Source organism: Phoca vitulina, unplaced genomic scaffold (assembly GCF_004348235.1).
Source record: "Phoca vitulina isolate PV1807 unplaced genomic scaffold, GSC_HSeal_1.0 scaffold9, whole genome shotgun sequence".
In the NCBI taxonomy this organism is placed as follows: Eukaryota; Metazoa; Chordata; class Mammalia; order Carnivora; family Phocidae; genus Phoca; species Phoca vitulina.
Window position 1 is genome coordinate 32,363,876 of NW_022589712.1, and position 23,987 is coordinate 32,387,862.

A 23,987-nucleotide genomic window follows, 5' to 3' on the forward strand; every position below is an offset into this window, starting at 1 on the left:
ACACAGGAAGTGTGCAGTAAGTTAAAAAGAAGAAGAGGAGGGAGGAAGAGCAGGAAGAAGAAAGAACTGCATTCTATCTTATTTATTCCCTAGACTCTTACTTCTAGGGGACAAACGGGGAGAAGCTAACTTTCAAGATCACGGTAGTTCAAGCCCTACTTCTTAAATATGAGGAAGCGAGGCTCACAGAGGTTGGTAACTTCCCCAGAGTCAGGCTGTTACTAGCAGAGCTGAGTTTCTCGCCCACTCTCCTTACGCCCAGTCCTGTGCTCTTTCTATAGTAAAAACTTCATGCCAAGGGACAGGCTATAGGTTTTCAATAGGCAGCAGCAGAACAGTAAACCGCTGTGTCCTTGTGTCCACAGCATTTCTACAGGCAAGCAAGGATGATGAACACTGTTGTCCACTGATGGCAGGTTCCCTATCACACATTTCCTGGGACACATGCTGTAGCATCTAAGGGAGAACAAATTAAAATGCTTCTCTGGTACATTCAGTAATCAAAGTTCTTTACAGGTTACGGCATTAACCAGAGTCATTCCAAGTTCTGTCCTCTGACAGACTGATGTCAGACTGACTCCCGTTCTCTCGTACTTGTAACAGGAAATGTGTCTCACTCTCTTCACTAACAAACATTTAGAACATGCCTCCTCTGGGTAACACACTATGCTAGCCTCTAGAGCTGTGAAGAGAGGTATAGAACATGGGTCCTGCATGTGTGGTGTTTGAAATCTGTGAGGAGATAGAACACACATATGAAAGATAACCTCAAAGTGGGTGTATCTAAGTACAAATGAGAGGAGCAAAGGATAAGGCTATAGGATTTCTAGGAAGCCCTCCAGGGAATTAGAAAATCTAAACATAGACTTCCCTGAGCGCAACTGAACGATATCCACCATGGTAATTAAGGTTCAAAAACATAAGTATTCACCAGACATGAAATTAAGAGTTTATCTCAATTTATATATTACTGTTATATCACCAAATTCCAAATCATCAGAAACAAACTATCTTGAGATCTGGCTCATATTTATGAAACAAATACTATCCTCATAACTCATGTCAAACAAAAAACTATACTGAGAAATATTTCACATATAAAAGTAAAATATGTATGTATTGTTAAAACACACACTTATAACCTCCCAACAAACAAAAGTCCACGGCTGGATGGCTTCACTGGTGAACTCTACCAAACGTTCAAAGAAGATTTAATACCTATTCTTCTCAAATTCTTCCAAAAAAATTGAGGATCAAGGAATGCTTGCAAACTCATTTTAAGGCCAGCATCACCTTGAGGCTAAAACCAGACAAGGACACCATAAAAACAGAAAATTATAGGCCAGTATCTCTGATGAACATAGATGCAAACATCCACAACAGAGTATTAGCAAACTGAATCCAACAATCCATTAAAAGGATCATATACCAACATTAAGTGAAATTTACTTCAGGGATGCAAGGATGGTTCAACATCAAATAATGTGACATTAACAAAATGAAAGATAAAAATCATATGATCATCTCAACAGATGCAGAAAAAGCATCTGACAAAATTCAACATCCATTTATGATAAAAACTCAAGAAAATGGGTATAAAGGAAATATACTTCAACATAATAAAGGCCATATATGACAGACCCACAGCTTTTAAGACCAGAAACAAGACTAGGATGCCAACTCTCCCCATTTTTATTCAACATAGTATTGGAATTCCTGGCCACAGCAATCAGACAAGACATAAAGAAGAAATAAATGGTATCCAATCTGCTAAGAAAGAAGTAAAACTGTCACTATTTTAACAGATGGCACAATATTATATAGAGAAAACCCAGAAAAGGCTACCCAAAACTGTTAAAACTAATAAATGAATTCAATAAAGTTACAGTATACAAAATTAAAATACAAAAATCTGTTGCTTTTCTATACATTAATAACAAACTATCAGAAAGAGAAATCAAGAAAAAAATCTTTTAGGGCGCCTGGGTGGCTCAGTTGGTTAAGCGACTGCCTTCGGCTCAGGTCATGATCCTGGAGTCCCTGGATCGAGTCCCGCATCGGGCTCCCTGCTCGGCGGGGAGCCTGCTTCTCCCTCTGACCCTCCCCCCTCTCATGTGCTCTCTCTCTCATTCTCTCTGTCTCAAATAAATAAATAAAAAATCTTTAAAAAAAAAAAAAAAAAAGAAAAAATCTTTTATAATTCCATCAAAAAAATATCTAAAAATAAACTAAGAAGGTGAAAGATCTATACAGTGAAAACTATAAGACACTGATGAAAAAAAAAAACTGAAAATGACACAAATAAATGTAAAGATATTCCACACTCATGGACTGGAAGAATTATTATTGTTAAAATGTCCATACTATCCAAAGCAATTTACAGATTCAATGCAATCCTTATCAAAATTCCAATGGCATTTTTCACAAACTAGAACAAATCATTCTAATTCTAATAATTGTATGGGACCACAAAAGACCCCAAATAGCCAAAGCAATCTTGGGAAAAAAGAACAAAGTTAGATGTATCACACTTCCTGATTTCAAACTATACTACAAAGCTATAGTAATCAAAACAGTATGATTTTGCCATAAAAGCAGACACACAATTTAATAAAACAGAACAGAGTGGAAATAAACCCATGCATACGTGGTCAATTAATTTATGACAAAGGAGGCAAGAGCATACAATACAGAAAGGATAGTATCATCAATAAATCGTGTTGAGAAACTGGACAGCCACATGCAAAAGAAAGGAACTGAATCACTATTTCACACCATATACAAAAATTAACTCAAAAATGGATTAGACTTGGATGTGAGACCTAAAGCCATAAAACGCCTAGAAGAAAACATAGGTGGTAAGCTCCTTGATAATAATGTTAGTGATGTGGTTTTTGGTTTGACTCCAAAAGCAAGGACAACAAAAACAAAAATAAACAAATGGGACTATACCAAACTTAAAAAGCCTCTAAACAAAACAAAACAAAAAAAGCTTCTGCACAGACAGGGAAATCATCAACAAAATTAAAAGGCAATCTATGGAATGGGAGAAGATATTTGCCAATTATATATCCCATAGGGGTTAATATCCAAAATATATAAAGAACTCATACAACTCAATAACAACAACAACAACAACATCTGATTTAAAATTGGGCACAGAATCTGAATAGGTATTTTTCCAAAGAAGACATACAATGGCCAATAAGCACTTGAAAGATGCTCAACATCATTAATCATCAGGGGGATGCAAATCAAAACCACAATGAGATATCACCTCACACCTGCCAAAATGGCTATTATCAAAAAGACAAGAAATAACAAGTGTTGGTGAGGGTATGGAGAAAAACGAACCCTCATGCACAATGTAAGTTGGTGTAGCCACTATGGAAAACAGTATGAAGGTTCCTCAAAAAATTAAAAATAGAATCATTATATGATCCAGCAATTCCACTTCTGGGTATCTATCAAAATAACAAAAAAACATGAATTTGATAAAATACATGCATGCGTATGTTCACAGCAGCATTATTTCTAATAGCCAAGATTTGGAAACAACCTAAGTGTTGATAGATGAATGGATAAAGAAGATGTGGAATGCGCGTGTGTGCATGCACGCATACACACACACACACACACACGGAACACTACTCAGCCTCAAAAAAGAATGAAATATTACCATTTGCAACACCATGGACAAGCCTTGAGGGTATTATGCCATGTGAAATAAGCCACACAGAGTAAGATAAATACCGCATGTTTTCACTTACACGTGGAAGCTAAAACCAACCAACAAAACAAAACCCAGACTCACAGATACAGAGAACAGACTGGTGGTTGCCAGAGGGATGGGGAAGCAAAATTGGTGAAGGGTATCAAGAGGTACCAAACTCCATCTATAAATAAGTCAAGGAAATATAATCTACAGCATGGGGAATCCATTCAATAATATTCTATTAACTTTGGGGACAAATGGTAACTAGACTTACTGTAGTTATCAGTTCCCAAAGTAGACACATGTCAAATCACTATGCTGTACACACGAAATTAATTTGTATGTCAATTATACTCCAATAAAAAGACACATACTTGTAAAATTAAAATATGTGTCTTGTTATTTTCAGCATCACGGAATATCAGGGCTAGAAAGTAACCAAGTTGCCAGGGTATCCATTTATTAGCCGTTCCGCTCACCCTTACACATCCCTAGCAATGGCTTCTCATCCTATGCTCGGCAACCTCCGGTGACAGTAACCTGACTAGCTGATGAGGCAGTATGGTTCATCTTTGGACATTCATCTATTTCATTCTACATAAAAGCAATGTACTTCCGAATGGGAAAATTTGCAATAGGGGAAGAGCCAGTGGAATGTTTTCTAATTCATTACAGAAGTGTCTGCCTTTCGTTATTAGGTTTTTTTCTGAGGTCTATTTCATGAGATTGATAAAGTACAACGGTCAGTAAGCCTGTACAGTAACAGTCCTGCTCGTGGACATTCCCTTCAGGAAACTCACTACGAGAAATTAGGTAATGCAAAGAAAACAAGTGCTATATAAGAATTCAGCAAAAAATACTGCATTGAGAGTTATCTACAACATCTGTTAATCCTACAGTATCTAGAGTAATGTTTCATGTTAAGTATGTTCCTGTGTAGCAATAGAAAGAGCTTGATCTTGCAATAAATGCATTTATTAATCTTGCAAGAAACATGCATTTATTATCATTATATTCTACTTAATGTGGCCCCAAAGCATACAGTTTAAGAAAATGCTTACTGCTGGGATTTAAACAAAAAGGTGTGTAGTTGCTTTGGGCTGCATTAGCTGAAAAATAAACCATTATGGGTTCTACTGTATTCGACGATTCACCCCATTACCAAGATTTCTGGCTACGCAGGCAGTTAACTTTTCACACAAACTTAGGCCCCTTGCACAACTAGTTGATTAAACAATCATCTTGTTTGCTATTGATAGATTAAAATAGTAACACTAACAAATGAATTAAATGGGAATACTTTTCCATCTACCACCACCACCAAGGGTCAAAGCAGGATAAAGCAGCAGTGGGAGGGGAGAAGGGGTCACTTGACTCTTACCACTTGGCCAGCTGGGGATATCCTGTCTGTACCTCTGCAGGATGGTAGAGGACGGGCTTTCCAACTCACCTGTGTTTTGAGAATGACATCCACAAATGTAAACTTTCACCCAAACCTCATGTAGTTCTCCATAATTTGAGCTGCCCTGAGGAGGTATATTTCAGAGCCATCATCCTTTACAGCAGAATTGAAGGGTGTAGGCATTTGCATTTTTGTACTCTGCCTCTAGTAGGTCCCCACTGAGCATGTGGTTCAGAGCAGGCTAACAAGGCTGCTAGGTGGGGATACAATGATGAACAAGACCCAGGAGGTTACTGTACAATCCAGCAGCAGGATCAGAAGAAGGCTGGGCCCCCCCCAAATGTCTACTATGGATGCTTTTACCCGTTATCAACACAACTTATGGACTGGCTATCTATAGTTAGTGCTAATTTACGTGTTTCTTGGGGGCATGGCTAATGAATTCTCTGCCGTTTTTTTCTCAAGTCCCCTTTGTAAGTACTGTTAGGCATGTATTACCAGCAGCGAAGCAGTGCCTGGCAGAGAAGCTCTTCTTTAGACCCTCCGGTAGCAGAGAAATCAAACACAGCATCGGAAAACAGCTGATGGGATGTGTGATGGAGTGTGGAGCAGATCATGAGGAGAAAAACAGGGAAGCAACATCAAAATCAAAGACAAATGCAAGACTGGTGAGGGGACAGGGGAAGGTCAGCAGCCGGTGGGGGTGGAGGAGAAGAAAGGGGTGCAAATGCACTGATTCCAACCCTCATTTGCACTTCTGAACTAGAACTTTGCTTCAGACACAGTGTAATGCCTTCAATTCTTTTTAAAATTTTGGAACTTGAGGAAGTAACCCCAAAAGGCAGTCTCTACCACTCCCTGTCAGCTAATATGAAGAAGCACTGTGCATAAAACATGAGACTTTGCACCCTACGATCCCAGATAAAGACAGAGAAGAGCAAATTCTTCAATGAGGTGAACCCTGACTTCTGTTAGCACCAAGAAGACTGCTTACACACGGGGAAGGAGAGAAGCAGAATACAAGTAAAGCAGGGGTTCCGGGGGAAAACCGGGAGCAGTGGAACAGGAAGTGGTGAAGGGTAAAGAGGGAGAAGGGGAGAATTACTATCCCTACATCTGTCCATACCACGGGTCTTCAGATACAGATGGTGTTCAAGCAATGACTCCATCAGCCAAAACCCTCGGGAACTACAAATAAATCATCCTGACAAATACCTGAAAAGTTTCAGGCTGCCAAACTAATGCCGATGCTCATTGTTACAAAAAAAAAAAAAAAAGAACAATTCTGCTGTAAACTCACTCAGGTTTTAAGCTCAGGGTCATCATATATTGTACACTATCATTTTCACAAGTAAAATTTAGAGCACAGTTATTGGCTCTTGTTAATAATCCAATGCTCCAAAGTCTCCCAACATTTATTCCAAAGCACTCCCAGAAGATTTCTTATAAAAGCTGGCTTATTTCCCAAGTGAACAGGTATGGCTGTGTATCAATGCTTTTAAAACCTGCCCCTGGCTAGTTTCCTAAAGAACCAGCAGCAGGAAATATAAGCCAGATATGGACCTTTCAGTATCTGAACCAGATATCATGAGATTCTATAGACCTATTTAAATTTATTTAAATAAAGCCCTGATGATATGGCTGCAAATTCAGAAAGTATGACTATAAACACTTTATGGAAAAGGAACTAAAAATTCAGTATTTGGGGGCAACTAGTGTAAGGCAAATTCTATTTAGCACAAGAGTTAAAATGCTAGTATTGTATTTAACAAAGCCAAAATGTAAGCGAATACACAGAATCCAGTGAGGAAAAGAATTTAATGCAAGTGTCATCAGTTTAAGTTCTGTTTTCCCAACCATAAGCAGATGTTGAATCTGCCTGGCATCGGCTTAAAAATATGCATAAGGTTTTTGCTGGGAAGCAAAGCGGCATCACCTGTTTGGAGAGCTGTCTTAACAGTTACACCTGAATCCCCTCCACGGAGAACAAAGCAGAGGACACGTGAAAATACCTGCAAATGTGTAATATCCGTCATTCTAGAGCCAGCTTTTCTTCTCTATATGTTATTATCGAGCACTGCCCTGAAAATATCCCAATTGCAGAGAAGAAAAATGAAGTCCGGCTTATACAACATCTCAAATTGCATGCAGTGATTTAAAGAAAGTCACAACTAAACTCTGACTCTAGATAGTGTGGTAAGAATGAACTGTAGGATTAGCAACAGACGAAAATCAAAAATAAGTTTTCAGGATTTTGTATTTTTAACACAGCCTATTTATTGAGTCACGGTACTTTCCCCAGTTAATTATTAACCACATACCTACCAATCCTTTTAAAGAAATGCACAGGGAAAAAAAAATCACAGCTCATTCTTCTGTTATCTTTCCCGTAAGAAAAAAACCCCAAAACGACCCCTGGAAGACAACCACACAAAATAGTCAAGCACTTCGGATCCTGCCCAGTACAACCGCACTTACTGATCTTTTCCTCATCTCTTGAGAAAGGAAAACAGCAGAGCTGACCCATGGCACTGGTGCTGTCTTTCCTTCCCGGTGCTCTTCTCCCCGGGTGCCCCAAATAGAAGCTGCAGCTCGTGCCGCGATCTGCGAGCACGCCCTGCCTATTCCACTCCCAGCAGCAGCCGGAGCTCCAAGAGCCAATGCACAGCCGGCAGAGAGAAAGGAGAAGGGGACTCGCCGTGAGCAAAAAGGCTCCACCTCCCAGTCCTCCAGCCAGAGGCAAGGGCTCTGGGGCCGGCATTCAGTGAGAGAAGTAGCCCCATGCTCGCCCAATTCTCTCACCCAGCTGAGCGCTCCCGGCCTTCGCTCTGTGCCAGGAGCACAGCTTGCAGAACTGTGTGTGTCTTGAAGCAAGATCGTCCAGAACAAACCACAATGAGTGGTCCTCTCTCCCGCAGACAAATATAGTAATTACACCGAGAAAGCCAAAGAAAAACAAAAAGCCTACATTTTCGGCCTGCTATTTAAAGAGGAAGAGCTTTCTTTTATCCCCAGGAGATTTGGGGTTCTTTGTTTGTTTTATGAGTAAGGAACCTGACGTGGCAGAACACTGAAAACACAACTTGAATGAAGTACCACTAACGACCTGCAAGCTGCACCAACTGCAGGAATGACAGGGAGAAAGTGGGGGCAAAAGACAATCCTGTTGTCGGCACTTTACAGTGTCGCTTTTAAAGTTAAACGTCTGCTTTCTGAAACGCTGCTGTGTTCTTCTATTAAATCAGTGCTACGAATTTTGAAATCAGAGCATCAAATATGTCATTAGCCCAGAAAATTCCCCAAATCTAGAAGCACCACTGAGAAAAAGATTGGAGATAAGAGCACCTTTCAGAATGAATCCACGATGTGGCTAAGCAAATTCAGGGACAGCACAACGACTAATTCTAAAACACAGTATTTGAACTTTATGACAGGAGATAACTGACTTCAAGTAACAGCTCCGAATCTGTTCCCTTAAATAGGGAACAGCCTTACTTTATGACACTACAGGAATGAAAGACAGCTCTTAGTGCCCGAAATACCACCCAAATTCCGGCCTTACTCCTCTACTTTCTAGCAAGACACACACACACCCATCTAACAGGAGGTGGAAGGACGACCATGACAACGTGCCGTGGCTCTGGATGCAGGATGCCTGCTTTCATACCCCTCTGAACAAGAAGAGTATGCAGTTTGGAAAAATAACAGCTGTTTGTTTTTTTATGTTAAACATTACTTCCTGCATTTAAAGAAAGAAATATTTGTAGTAAACACTCTTCACTGAAAAAAATGAGTAATTCTTGGCATTCCCTAATCATCAGCGTTGATGTCGCCATAAAACCTTTAGAAGTAGAAGCCAGGGGCACCTGGGTGGCTCAGTCGTTAAGCGTCTGCCTTCGGCTCAGGTCATGATCCCAGGGTCCTGGGATCGAGCCCTACATCGGGCTCCCTGCTCCGCGGGAGGCCTGCTTCTCCCTCTCCCCCTGCTTGTGTTCCCTCTCTGGCTGTGTCTCTCTGTCAAATAAATAAATAAAATCTCTAAAAAAAAAAAAAAAGAAGAAGTAGAAAGCCAGAGGTCTGAATCCCAGATTTGCCAGATATTAGCGGTTCTGAAATATTGACCTCTTTGTCAGAGTTTGGATTATCTTCCTCTGTAAGACCTGAAAATCAGGTTAAGTTCATTATAAAGTTTTTAACTTGTTGCAAAGTAGATAGTGTTTGGGAGGAAGGAAAGAGGCAGAGAACAGATAACTATAGCCATTTGCACCTCTGTCTTTTTAGCACCCGCCAGTAATCTCTCCTCCTCCTGTTCCGATCTCCTGCCCGACTAGCCGCCATCTTGAGTTACTGCTTAGACATGTTATACGTGTGGATTCCGAGCAAAAAGGCCCCTCACTCAGATGCAGCACTCAGGGGATAATACTCTGTGATGAACCCTACACCAACTTCACTTCATTAATTAATTCCTATTGGCACTACTTCTGACAACATGCAATTAAGAATAAAAATATAAGTAACAGTATATACCTCAGGATATCCTGCAGTCCAAGGAGGAAATACATAGAATGTCAAATCTCTCTCTAATGTCAGAGATTTTTTTTTTCATAGGCACTGAGTGAATCAATCATAATACAAGATTAGAAAAACAACTGAAAAATTCAAGACAGGGATTTTTAAACTGGCTTTTAATTGTGCAAATAATTAGCATATCATTTAACTCAAGGAGAGGATGGAGTCTGGTTTCCTCTCACTAAGGTTTCTCTGTTCTGGAAGGCTATAGTTTCATACTGTAGGTCATGGCTACTCTCAGCCCAGGATTTCCAGGAATGGTCTTCACGTTGCATATTTTTGTGTTTCTTTCAATAAAGATGATTCATTAAATATACAATTAAATGTAATTTCCCTTCTATAGATTTCGTAAGAGTTTCCATATACCCACATTTTCAACTCAAAATAATGGAGACATTCATAAGTCTGGATTTTTGTTTATTTGAAAAACAAACTATACATAGGTTGGGAATACTGGTGAAAAAACTGATTTTTTTCCCCACCATCACATGCCCCTTTCTGAAAGTTGAATAGCTACCATACAGAAGGACCTAGAAATGATGATCTAGTCATCATTTACCCAATTGTTTGGGAATACAACAGTCTGTAACTGACTTGAATAGTACAAGATACAAGCCCCTCCTTGCCCTTCCTTATCTCACAAAACCAATCAAGTAATAAACTGAGCAAGAATAAATGCTAAGATTTACTGGACCCTTACTATATGCCAGGATCTTGCTAAGTGCTTTACATTTACTCATTCATTTCATCCCTACCACAGTTTTGTGAGGTAGAGAGTATTTCTATCCCCTTTTTACAGAGGGAAAAAGTTGAGCTCAGAAAAAAACTAAGCCAAAATCTCTCAGAGAATATAGGACAGTAATGGGATTTGAACTCAATTTGCATGGCTGCACAAATCCTGGGCATCTCATCCCAGAGTTCTGTATTATTAAACACAATTTGTATGGGGTATCAGGTATATACCTTATGAGCAGCTTACTACAATATCAGAATGATGCACGGAAAAATAGTTATTTAACCAAGCTCAATGGTAATATGTTTAAATGTCTTGGTTTCTCATGTTTTGTCACCAATTCCTTTATTCATAGGGCACAAGTAATATAATCCTATGAAGGCAGATCCCTTATAGGAGCTGGAGCCTAGCTCTGCTGCCTGCCATGCTGTGGGGAGGACTCTATCTAGAGCACAGAAATACCAGAATGGCCCCTGAAAGCATTCACCTTCCAGGAAAAATAGCAACTCCTATCAGTCACGAGGAATCCCTGAGAATATTAATGGGATTTTGTTAGAGGATTAACAGACTCCTTTCAGTCATATAGAGAGATCTACCATAACTAGGAAAAGATTTTAAAAAGAAGTTAACCTGAATGAGAAAACCTGATATGATAACATGTTCATAACTTTAAAGCTATAACCTTTTCGTGTTTTCTTTTCTCACAGGCCTAGCTACAAACAAAGCATGGTTACGACAGATACCTGTCTGCTACAGTTGCTTGGATTCTTGTGACAGTGGTTAAAATGGTAGGAAGGAAACTAAACAGTATGAGAGGGTGGCCGCTGACTCTTCTCCATGTGCTTTGATCAGCTCTGACAATACTATCTCTAAGGGGACAAGAGAATTCTTAACTATGACCAAAACTCTATTCCCTGTATCACTGGGTAGCATTATTTTCAATCTGAAAACACATATACTTGGATTTCTGAGCAACCTGGCTATATGAAAGTCTGATTCAAGGTAAAGAACAAATCTCACTGTAAGATTCTGAATCTATAAAACTGTCCAGATTACCACCTCTTCTGAGACCTCCAATTCATTAATTAAAGGGAATCTGCATTTGACAACTTACAGAAACACACAAGAAAGAAAATAAAAAAGTAAATGTTCCTTTATTAAAAAGAGTAGAGAGAAAGCGGACATTAAGTCATGAAGTGTAAAGAGAGGGAAAAAATCCTTTATCCCTCCAAATTCTGGAACCAAGCCCTTAGGAGACATGCCTTTAAGAGCAAGAGACAAACTTCAGGAAGATTTCATTACATAGCAGGTGGCATGCTTATGGAAACTGTTATGCCAAGAAATGTCACAGTTTCAGTGAAAATGTATGTAAGTTCAAGAAATGCTTGACAATTCATGAAAATACAACTCATAAAAATTGGGTTGTTTTGGAATATATCCCAATTTCTTATGTTGATATCAGGGTGCCAAAAGACAATCAATCTGGGCCTTAAGAACGTTGGATGCACATATTCAATATTGTATCCTGTTTCTCTATGTTCTTGTAAAACCAAATTTCAATTCTCAATCATCAATCCACAAAGCATGTATCACCCAGACCTAATAGATGTTCCTTTCCTCTTTACCCACTGCTACATCTTTGCAGCCATTTTGTAACCAAAGGGCAAAGTTCTGAAACTACATGATTAAATATTGATCTTTGAAAGCTGTTTTTATGAATGTCTGTCTGTAAGAAAAAGAGGCTGAAAAAGTTATAACTGAAAAATTTCAAGGATTATCTGTAAATCTCACTGGTAAAGGTCTATTTTTAATTACCAGGTAAAAGAATCTTGATCTAACTGTGAAATTTGGGAACCAAGAATATTTTTTTACTATTATTCCTACGTTAGTCATATTTTCAACAAAGACTTTTTCTCTTTCCAGTGTTTTGTTTTTCTCTAAAACTGAAAGTTAGAGGTATTTGCATTTGAAACTGCCATATGCTATAGAGTTTCAGTAGGTAATTGAAGGAAAAATGTGTTTTTTAAAACACAAGGAGAAAAACATAATGTACCATATACAGCGTATGTGCATTTAGGAAAGGGGAGGAAACAAGCAGATAACTAGAATTACAAAAGAAGTCCTTCTTTACCAATCCATAATGGTCACTCCCAAATCTCTGCTGACGCATGTCTACCTAGTGCCAATTCTCAAATGCTTTCTCCATGCTTATTATTAAGATCTTTTCTTTCTTCAGTTTTTTAAGATTTATTTACTTGTTTGAGAGAGGGGGAACACAAGCAGGAGGGGCAGAGGGAAAGAGAGACAATCTCAAGCAGACTCCCCGATGAGCACGGAGCCTGACACGGGGCTTGATCTCTTGACTCTGAGATCATGACCTGAGCCAAAACCAAGAGCCGGATGCTCAACCGACTGCGCCACCCAGGCTCCCTCAATCAGTTATTTTCTATGCGCATGGCCCAACTTTCAACAATGTATGTAGCTGCAGCCCTTCCCTTAATTGGTAAGAACTAAATCAGGGAGGAGAACTTACTTTCCTGCTCAGAGAACAGACAGCAGTAGAGCTCTTGAGGTAGGAGCCTGGAGGATGGGCTGACAGGTTACATTATCTGCTTGGACACCTCCAATTTACATTATACCATTTTATCAATTCAATTTGCTTCTAGCCACTATTTATTAAACACTTAGTATGTGCTGATATGATGATCACAATGGCTCTTGAGGTGAGGTTAACTTTCGAGACAAGGAGTACAACCAAAGTAAGTGAGAGAGAAAGCCAGGGCCAAACCTCCTACTCGGAGGCAGAAATCTATAGGCATGTGCCCACGGGAGCAGGAGGGGCATTCGCCTTGTGGTAAATCCCACTGGACAGTTTTATAAACGCAATGCAGTAACAGGAGAACAAAGGCCAGCAACAGTCATCTATCTATTCTAGTTAGCTGCTGTTAGTCCTGCTTTTACATTCCGTCCTTCTTTTCAGGCATTAACAATGAAATCGCAAAAACCGACAGGAGTTACTTAACTCAAGGACAAGTTAAATGACTGGATGTTAAAACCTATTTTTTTTTTAAAGGGAAAGCAAAGAATATACTTAATCTGCTGGCCAGTATTTGTATTATTTGACATGGCTGCCTTCTTATTCAACTGCTTTTAATCCCTTAATGCCCTGAGACTTTCAGAGAGAAAGCAACATCCTTCACAGCAGGAAAAAAAAACGTATTTCAGAAAAGCCAATAGGACCCAATTGAGTAGATTCTGTTTGCAATTTAACAATGTAAACAACAAAAATTTGGTTGTATAGTTTCTAATTTACTGGGGGTTTTCACAGTTCCTAATTATTCTTTATCTGGGATATGGTCAATCTGTATTTAGCTCTAAAAGTGCTCCACTGTTTGACCTTGGGCGAGACAACAGTCACATTTCCTGCTGTATAAAGGATTGGAAGACCTCAAATAAAAGGTGCTTTAATAACTCAGTGCACTATTACTAAAGGTTTTTTTTCTCTAATAACAGTGAAAGGGATGAGGAAGAATGAAAGCAAATCCCCAAAATAATAAAAAGAAAATTCACTTATACTAGATGAAAGGCAGTGAAGTCATGATTGGTTTTGGCAGGTCTCAGTATCTGTCCTGATCTACCGTGGCCCAGGGTAACATTCATCTGATACACTATGTCACTATTCATTCTGCTTATGGACACGTTTAACAACATTTGATAACTGTTGTTTAAATACCCATAAAACTGGGGCGCCTGACTGGCTCAGTCCAAAGAGCAAGTGACTTTCCATCTCGGGGTGGTGAGTTTAAGCCCCATGTTGGGTGTAGAGATTACTAAAATCAATCAATCAATAAACAAACAAACTAAAAAAAAATTTAAATACCCATAAAGCCAAAATACTGATGATGTGGAAAACAAAGGCAAAAGAAATGTAGATAAAATCAAATGTCCTTACACCTTTGCAGCTGCCCATTGACAAGTGGTTGAGATAGGAGAGCGACATTCCTCAAGGAACTCACAACTGCCTTAATGTTTTTTTTGTTTTTGTTTTTGTTTTGCTTTGCTAGAGGCAAAAAGCAACCTTAGCTTGGCATTAACCAGACCTCCAGGATCCTGTAAATCCTCTTTAACAAACGAAAATCCTTCTGGAAACTTCCTTTATCTCTGCCCCTCCCCGCTTAAAAATATATAATCAATAGCTCCTCACAATCCCAGGGCAGCTCCTTCTGCCCACAGGTCCTATCCCTGTGCTTTAATAAAACCACGTCTCAAGAATTCTTTCCTGACTGTTCACTCCCGAACCCCAACATCACATCACTATGACTATTTTCTGTTAATACATTTCTTCTTTCATATCCAAAATGTGTATCTGGTGGGATGCACTCAGCTGCAAGTAACAAAAAACTCTTGATTCAAATGGTTAAAAGATAAAGAAATTCATTATCTCCTATAATCAGAGATAGAATGGCTTTCGGGTTGGTTAATTCAGTGGCTTAACAAGATCCAGATTCCCCTTTCTAGTCTCCCATACACAGTCCCCTAGTGTCCCCTAGTTAAGATGGCCACTAAGTCCCAGCATCACATGTATACCCAACAATTTCCAGCTAAAAGATGATGTTCTCTTTCCTATGAATCTCTAAATCTCAGCCAAAACACTATGTTCTGAGTTCCCATGTAGATTTCCCCTCAAGTATCAGATGTGGTCACATGCCACTTCCTAAACTAATTACTGGCAAGAAGAATGGAACCAGTCACTGGCAGGCCCAAAGCCAGGCCCATATGCCCTGAAGTTCGCCACCTCATGGGGAAGGCGGGGCTCTGCCAACAGAGAAGGAAGGGAAGAAAATGGATTCATAACAGGCAAACCCCTAGTGTCTCCAGTGGTCAATTAAAATTAGTAAAGTTACTGAAAGGGTCAATAAATAATTTTGGATAGCAGAAAAGGGAAAAAGCCCTAAAAAGTAAATAATTGAAAGAGAGTGCCATGCTAGTAAAAAACCAAACAAACAGAAAAGCAAAAACGATCATCTATGGATAAATGTATGGCACACTTATATACTGAATGCATAGTTGGAGAACAAGTATCAAAACTGTTAACTGCCTTTCTCCTCAACCTTACAATGCTAAGACTGACTTCTTAAATAAAAGCTTTTACTTTGATCAGAGAGTTAGCAAGGGAAATATTTTTGGCAGCTATGGATCCCTGGTAGGAAATATAAAATTTATGATGATCATATGCAGTTTCCTTTACTCATAGCCAGAAGCAAGACAAAATATTCACCTGAATATGCTCATCAGTAGAAGATCAAGTAGAACCCCAGTGAATGAACTGATGTTCATTCCATTCCAACAACAATAAATGTTGTTCTCTCCATTAGCTAGAGTTAGTGCTCTAGGTATTTTATATAAAGTGTTTTCAAGTTAGATAAAATAGTCAAGGATCTTTATGGGTTAACGAATAGAGACAGAGAATTTAAATTTCGTAAAGGGAAATGAGTATACTCAGTTTCTTCAGCTCTCATGGTCCCTGTTTTTACCAGGACAAATTTCTCTATAAAGGAAGGAAACTTGCATAGTAAAGGGGCATTTTTATGCCATTGCTGTCCAGATCCCATAGACCAACAAGAAACAATAAACAGATTTGTCATTATTTGCTTAACCAGTTTCCACCACCTTTTATTTTAGCCCCTTAGTTTCAGATCTCCTTCCTTCCTCTGCAATAGTTATCTTAGGTAACTAGCTGCAAAACTAGTCTGAAGTCCCAGGTTTCCAGATACCCCTCAATTATTTCATTCATAGCCACAGCTTTCACTGTGAACCTAATGCCACTGAATCCCAAATCTATCTCTCGGATAGGTTGTCTACGTCCCACACCTCCCTCTGGGATGTGTCACTTGACTGGGCCACAGGTGTTTTAATATGTCTAAAGTCAAACTCATCCCCTTGTCACCAAAATGTTTTCTCTTTTACCCCTTACATTGGTGGAGGACACTACAGTCGACCTAGCTGTCAAACCCCAAATATGGGAGCCATCCTAGACCTCTCCCCTGTCTTTCATAATCTGCCATAAACCTAAAAAGACTGATTCTCCTGCCTACCTAGATCTGCAGTGCACTCCTCCTTCTCCACCTCTGCTGCCAAAGTTAACTGCAGACAATCTTCAGGACCTGCGTAGGCTAGTGCTCCAGTCTCCTTACTTATCTTACTGATTCAGTTCCCTGTTCTCCCCACCAGCGGGCTTTCATACTACTGGTAGAATGGCCTCTCTAAAGTACAAATCTGAGCGTGTCATTTGGAGCTCCAAAATTTTTGAAGGCTCCCATCCCCTACAAAATTAGATCTGAATTAAGATACGATCTGAAGGATAGGTAATTCACGTGCAGAGTGTATTACTTACACTCCTCTGGGAAGCTACTCCACCTGGAAAACACCTCCTTTTCACCTGTCCTCCTTCCCACATTCTCACTTTATCCTTCCCTCACTCTAGTCTTCCCTCTTCAGTGCAGCCTTTCCTGACAATCCCAGGCTGAATTACATGTACACTCAGTTGGTTCCCATTAACTGCATTACAGTCATTGTCACCTTCAATTGTAATTGTTTGCATGACTTTGCACTAGGACGTAAACTCTGAGAGTATAGTCCGTGTTGGCCCACCTTTGATCTTTAATATACAACATAATGCTTGGCACTTGATAGGTTCAATAAATATCTGTTCAGTAAATTGCACAAATAAAATACAATAAAATGTGTTTATGTGCACAGCTTGCAGCTCTTCAAATGCCCCGAGGGAGCTAGCCTGATAGCTCAGGCAATATCGAATCCCAAGTTCACTCTACTAATAGTACAACAGCCAAGAGCCGTTTACTCATTACGGTTATACTCCCCCCCTCCCTTCCAATTCCCATTTTAAGAGTAAAGAGAGAACAAAAGAATATACTGGAATTGGATTTTCAGACAGATGGACAATGAGAATATTATTCTCTTCCAATTAATCAGATGCGATAATAATTAAAGCCTAGCTCTGGCAAAAACTGAAGTACAACAATTTAACACAAAATAGAGAAGTTGGGAATGATAATGATGGAAGAAATTTCATGAGCTCACTCAGACCTCCAGGTTAGAGGACTCACAAATGGTACTCCCTCTTCTACCTTAAAAGATGGGTCAGTAAAGACATTTAACAAATCCCTTAACACCTCGTCCCAGTGTTTAACAATCAATCTTTTAGAGTCCAAAGTTTTTCCTAATGCCTAAAATAGTATATTCCCAGTAAAGATTAAAAGGAAAATGACTTTTTTCCCTTTTACTAATCCTTCCTTAAGTCACTCTTTAGCCCTGTCTGTCCTAGGCTAAGAATTCTATCTACATTGGGGCGTCTGGGTGGCACAGTGGGTTAAGTGACTGACTCTTGGTTTCTGCTCAGGTCCTGATCTCAGGGTCATGAGATCGAGCCCCACACCGGGTTCTGCACTCAGCGTGGAGTCTAAGACTCTCTCTCCCTCCCCCCTGCTTGCTCGCTCTTTCTCTAAAATAAATAAAATCTAAAAAAAAAAAAAGAATGCTACACACACTTTGTAATAAACACAGCAATAATAATGGACACTAGTGAGTGAGCACTGAGTATGAGTCAGGCACGATGCTAAGTGCTTTTAGTGCATTATCTCATTCAGTCCTCACAACATCCTCATGAGTTAACCATCATTATGAACCCCATCTTACAGATGGGTTTAGGGTCATGAAGTAATGTGCGCAAGGTTACCAAGCTGGGAAGTGGCAGTGACCATTACAACAAGGTCTGTCTCACTCAAGGAACTCCTGGGTCACTGCGTTTTTCTCTCTGTAGTGCGTGTACTGTCTCTCCACTGTTCTGCATCCTCTCTAATTCCTTAGTGCTTCACTAAAATGGGAGATGAACTTCATGAGTTTTACATACTTGTCTCGTGATTTTACCACATTATCAAATTGGGTTTTTTTAAATAACACTACATTAAAGAGGATAGATTTCCAACTTTGTTGTGTTTTTCCTAGAGCCAGGAAAAAATAAAGCTAAGGTTTCTATCCTCACATTGTACTTACATATATTAATTACATATAAATATATATGCAATATAAAATATTACATAAATACATAAATCAAAAGCACGATATACATCCATGCATTTTTATTTTTTAAATGCACCAATATTAATCACAGGCCATTAAAGGAAAGCATTAAGAGTAACGCAAGTCTATAATTACCTAAAATGGGTGTTCTGATGTTAGAAAAGTAAGAACACCATTGCAATAAGTATTCTAATATGAGTAGTAGAGCTATTAATATGAATAACTAACATTTTTATAACACTATTTGTTAGGCACTGTGCTAAGCACCTTTAGAGCGATAACTAATGTGGTGAAAAAGCGTATTCAGAGTCAATTAGGCAACGTGATGGGTTAGTTAGCCATAACTTTCGGCAACTGGCAGGGCCTCCTCACACTAGTTTTACTGTACACCTTAACGCCTTTGTTTGACCACAAGACTCTGCACTCCAATATTATCATTCATGTAGTGGTTTTTTTCTTTTTATTAGAAATTCAATATTTACTTTCATATTTCCTTTTTTAAAAAGCTTTTATTTATTTATTTGACATAGAGAGAGAGTGTGCACGCACACAAGCAGGGGGAGCGGCAGGCAGAGGGAGAAGCAGGCTCCCCGCTGAGCAGAGAGCCCGATGCGGGACTCGATCCCAGGACCCTGGGATCATGACCTGAGCCAAAGGCAGACGCTTAACCAACTGAGTCACCCAGGTGTCTCTACTTTCGTATTTCCTAAAACACTTAAAACCAAAGGCTCTACAAATAAATCATAAAATAACATAAATTGCTATTGTATCATGTTAGCACTGATACTTAATTTGTCAGATCGTTAAATTTGCCACAGAGCACTGCTCCTTTAATACGTAAGGTCCCTACGGCATCTAATATAAATCATAAGGTTTGAAACCAGGCCAACAGATGGTTACATTTTCAACCAGCCTGAGCCACATCTTCCATTCTGTGTTAGCATCAAGATTAATAGCTGATACACCAGTTAAAATACAGTGAGCTATCACTAAGATTAATTTTCTCAGTTACTTAATCTGAGGCTTCCTCTAACTCAAGCAAATGTAAAGAAATAAGCTGAGAGTTCCCATTATCAGTTGCTTTTTATTTTTACTAAGGGCATGTAATAATGAAATTTCAAACACTTTCTTTTTAGAAGACATGTTTCACCAAAGAAACATTTAAGAGGAGGACAGTTAGATTACAAAAAGGAACAACATGGGCATCTGAGTAATTTTAACACATCAAAGGTTCTACTATTTCAAGAGCATTCTGCTTTCTAGGCAGGATGACACAGTCCCAGTTGAATCTGGACAGTCTTGGCTTTCTTTTTTTTTTCTTTTATCCCAGCCTAGTATACTCACAAGGGTACATTTAAATGATAAATTACATGGTCACTCAATTTCTATGTCAGAAAGTAAACAATTAAATACTCTGTACTCAGCAATTACTAATTTACTTGATAATTTTGAACAGAGGAAATTTCCAACTGCTAAAGTTTTAAAGTGAAAAAAAATGTACAGTTTTCTCAGATGATAAACTGTATTTTCACTTCTCCCTCTCCTAACATGCTCGAAATAGATTCATCTTAATTGGTCTAAGCGGAGATGAAATTTTCTTAATCGTCTTCCCTGTCAGCCTGTGCAAAAGAAAACAAGACAAACTTTTTGGTCCTGCCCACCACAAAAGAGGCATTCTATATTATAGAACATCAATTTCACATAATAATGATTTTTAAATGTGTCATTCATATAGATATGCTACTGTCAGTCTGGGGTATTTTTGCACTTCTTACATTTTTACCACAGAAAGCTTAAATGGAAATTAACTGTGCAGCCATCAAAATTAATTTGTTGGAAGAAAAGGCTGGAAATAGTGATCAAAATTAAGTTTGGAGAGGGATGCCTGGGTGGCTCAGTCCATCAAGCGTCCAACTCTTTATTTTGGCTCAGATTATGATCTCAGGGTCGTGAGATCAAGCCCCGTGTCAGGGTCCACCTGCACTGAGTGTGGAGCCTGATTAAGATTCTCCCTCTCTCTCTCCCTCTGCCTCTGCCTCTCCTCCCCCCACCCCTCTTCATTCTTGCTTGCCCCCCCATATATATATATATATATACAATTATGTATATATATATATATATATATATACATAATTAAGCTTGGAGAGTTGTCTGAGGATTAAATCTTTTCATGGTTTTCTTGGACCATGAACTGAAGCAGCAATTTGTAAATATTTTGGTTTTAGGACCACTTTACACTCTTAAAAATTACTAATAATCTCCCCATCTTTCTCCCCACTCAAAGAGCTTTGGCTTATGCGAGCTATTATTTATCAGTATTTATTATGTTCAAAATTAAAACAGAATTTTCTGAAAATTTATTAATTCATTTTAAAATATCATAAACCCTTATGATAAGTAATAAAATATTATCATTAAGAACATTTTTATGAAAAACAACTATATTTTAATTAAAAGTTTTATAGTGAGAACAATGGCATTAATTTACATTTTTGCAATTTTCTTTAATGTCTGGAATAATCAAAGACCACTTTATCCTCATGTCTGATTCTGCATTCAATCTGTTGCAATATATGGTTTCATCTGCAGCCTAAGAAAAATCCAGCCTCACATAGATACAAATTTATTTTTGAGGTTTTATTTATTTATTTGACAGAGAAAGACAAAGCAAGAGAAGGAACACAAGCAGGGGGAGTGGGAGAGGGAGAAGCAGGCTTCCCGCTGAGCAGGGAGCCCAACGCAAGGCTCAATCTCAGGACCTGGGATCATGACCTGAGCCGAAGGCAGATGCTTAACGACTGAGCCACCCAGGCACCCCTAGATACAAATTTTTAAAAGGGGGGAGACTAATAGCCTTTTCAGATAATTGTGGATATTCTTCGATACTATACCAAAACGCAACAAGTTGTAGTTTCTTAAAGTTTAGCTGCAATGTGAAATCTTAAAACTTATAAACCTTTCTCACTCTCTACACTCAAATCTTTTGGTATCTTGAAATTTCAATGGATCTTTTATCTATCCACATCTTTGTAACACATATTGGTCATTTAAAAAATGCGGAGTTATGCAGATCTTCCATATTTTGACACATTTCTTTACACAACATCAAAAAATACCATATTAGGGATGCCTGGGTGGCTCAGTCAGTTGAGTGTCTGACTCTTGATCTCAGGGTTCAAGCCCTATCTTGTACTCCACACTGGGCATGGAGCCTACTTAAAACAAAAACAAACAAAACAAAACAAAACAAAAACAAAACCACATTGGACCAATCATTAATATCACCATGGACTGCCAAGGGACACTAGTAAACTTCTGGGGGTGATGGAAATGTTCAGGATCTTGATGGTGATAATGGTTTCACAGTTTAAAAACTCATCAAATTATACACTTTAAATATATACAGTTTTGTATATAAGTTGTACCTCAGTAAAATAAAAGTAGTGTGACAGAGGGAAAAAAACTGGGAAAATGGAGTTCATTACTCTACTCGGCTAATTTTGTTTATGAAATTTTCCATAATAAAAAGTGGGAAAAAGTCTTGAAGTTTAGGAAACTGTCAAACTCATGGTAACAAATTAGTGTTTTTCAAAAGTCTTGTTTTTGCCTGAAAGCTTGAATTTTATCATTAGTAGTAAATAATGTCAGATGCCCCTCATGTGACAAGTGTATATTAAAGAAAATGCCGGCCAAATACCCAAATGTGAAAATGACAGCTTGCAAGTCATTTTTTCAAGAAAAAATGACGTTCCAGAAAAGAAAGTGGCTACTTTAGCTGGTAGCTTAAACAATGACACAAGTGCTTTTCCCCCTCTTCTATATGCAGAAGTGCTTTATGCACACTTCTCATTTTCATTAACAAAATACTAAAAAAGACACATACAGAGACAAATCAAATAATACAACCAACAGATTTTACTACTCAGCAAGAACATTCTTACATGAAATTGGCTTTTTTAAAAAATATTTTTAATTGCAACTGCCTTGACTCATATTGGCCACACACACCATTGCTTTTGCACTGTTGCTATTAATGTTAACTCAGTGGAAAAGGCAAATGTCTTAGCATTTGCATCATAAAAATAGTTTTGCCCTCACAGACCCTAAAATTACCCCAGGGACCACCAGGGATCCATGGACCAAACTCTGAGAACTAGTAAACTAAAGTCTATTTTAAAAGAATTTAAAATCCAGGGGTGCCTGGGTAGCTCAGTCGGTTAGGCATCTGACTCTTGATTTCGGCTCAGGTCATGATCTCAGGGTTGTGAGATCGAGCCCCATGTCGGGCTCTGCGCTCAGCAGGGCGTCTGCTTGAGATTCTTTCTCTCCCTCTCCCTCTGCCCCTCCCCCCTCGCTCGCACACGCTCTCTCTCTCTCTCAAATAAATAAATTTTAAAAAAAGAATTTAAAACCCAACTGAAGTGTAGCCCTGTAAATTATTAGGACATTGAATCATTCTCAGATAAGCACAGTGAAGCACATTTTTCTACAGCAAAAAGTAAATGGTTCACATGAGAAAAGTAAACATTCAAGCACATATCTATTGCCAATATCCCTTCCCACGAAGTAGACCTTCAAGAGAACATATGTCATTTAAGCAAAACAAATATTTTCAAATTAAACATTTTAAAAATTTGTTATTTATCATTGATCTAAGTTTCAGATTTAAGGATTCTAGAAAGCTCTAAGATTTTTGTCCTAGTTATGGCTTCCACCCAAGGAAGAAAAACTGTTGACTTCCTTCTCCCTCCATCCCTTCTTGCTGCAACAACCAAGGGGTCAATTACATTGACAGTATTATCTTCCATAAAGAAGATCCTCATGCCTACATACTAAACCAGGCAAAATCCAGAAGTGGACAACTCAGTGCATTGGAAGCTCTGTTTGGTCTCTAAGGGGAAAGGAGCACTGAAGCTTAAGCACCAGACTCAGAGCTGAGGGTTTCCCCTGATGTACCCCAAAAAGTCTTTTCCTACTGGCTGAACCATCACCTAGAAACCACTAGAAATCCCTCTGTGGACCAAGTCAAACTTTTTAAGACTGACAGGATTGTCTAAGCTGTCCAGGTTTCTAAAGGGTGATTCTCAAAAAAGGCACATTTGGACAGAATAAATTCATTGACTCACATCACTTAGAATTCTCATAGTGTTTCATCCCATAAAGTCTGAGTCTGGTATCTCTCTGTTCTGATCTTTTGCACATTGGATACAGACTGAACTGACTACAGCTGTGTCAACTCTAATTTACCTAACCATGACCTTTTTTGTCTTCTATAACCCTATCTGTGCACACCTGTATGCTTCTATTTGAGCCAACAGTTGGCCCAACCCTAACCCCTTCACTGCCTCTGTGTTATAGTCTGAAATTAATTCAAAGTCTTATCTTCAGGATCCAATTCTGTGTTGTTATGTGAAGTATTAAACTTCACCCCCTTTTATCCTACATCTATCTACTCAGTCTTTTTTATT

At 38.8% G+C, this 23,987-nt stretch overlaps 1 protein-coding gene across 3 annotated transcripts in view; it reads right to left on the minus strand.

The window, feature by feature from the left end:
• AKAP7 (A-kinase anchoring protein 7) overlaps window positions 1-23,987 on the minus strand; it is a 142,511-nt gene that overhangs the window by 33,208 nt on the left and 85,316 nt on the right. The window contains exons 1-2 of one of the 3 annotated variants that reach the window (XM_032407859.1): window positions 7,596-7,911; window positions 5,097-5,165 (exon numbers count right to left, since the gene is read on the minus strand). The exons of the other annotated variants lie outside the window; for them this stretch is intronic. Coding sequence (XP_032263750.1) covers window positions 5,097-5,165; window positions 7,596-7,878 — 352 coding nt within the window. The 5' untranslated portion in view covers window positions 7,879-7,911. Of the gene's footprint in view, window positions 1-5,096; window positions 5,166-7,595; window positions 7,912-23,987 lie in introns of those variants that run through there. 3 annotated transcript variants of the gene reach the window in all.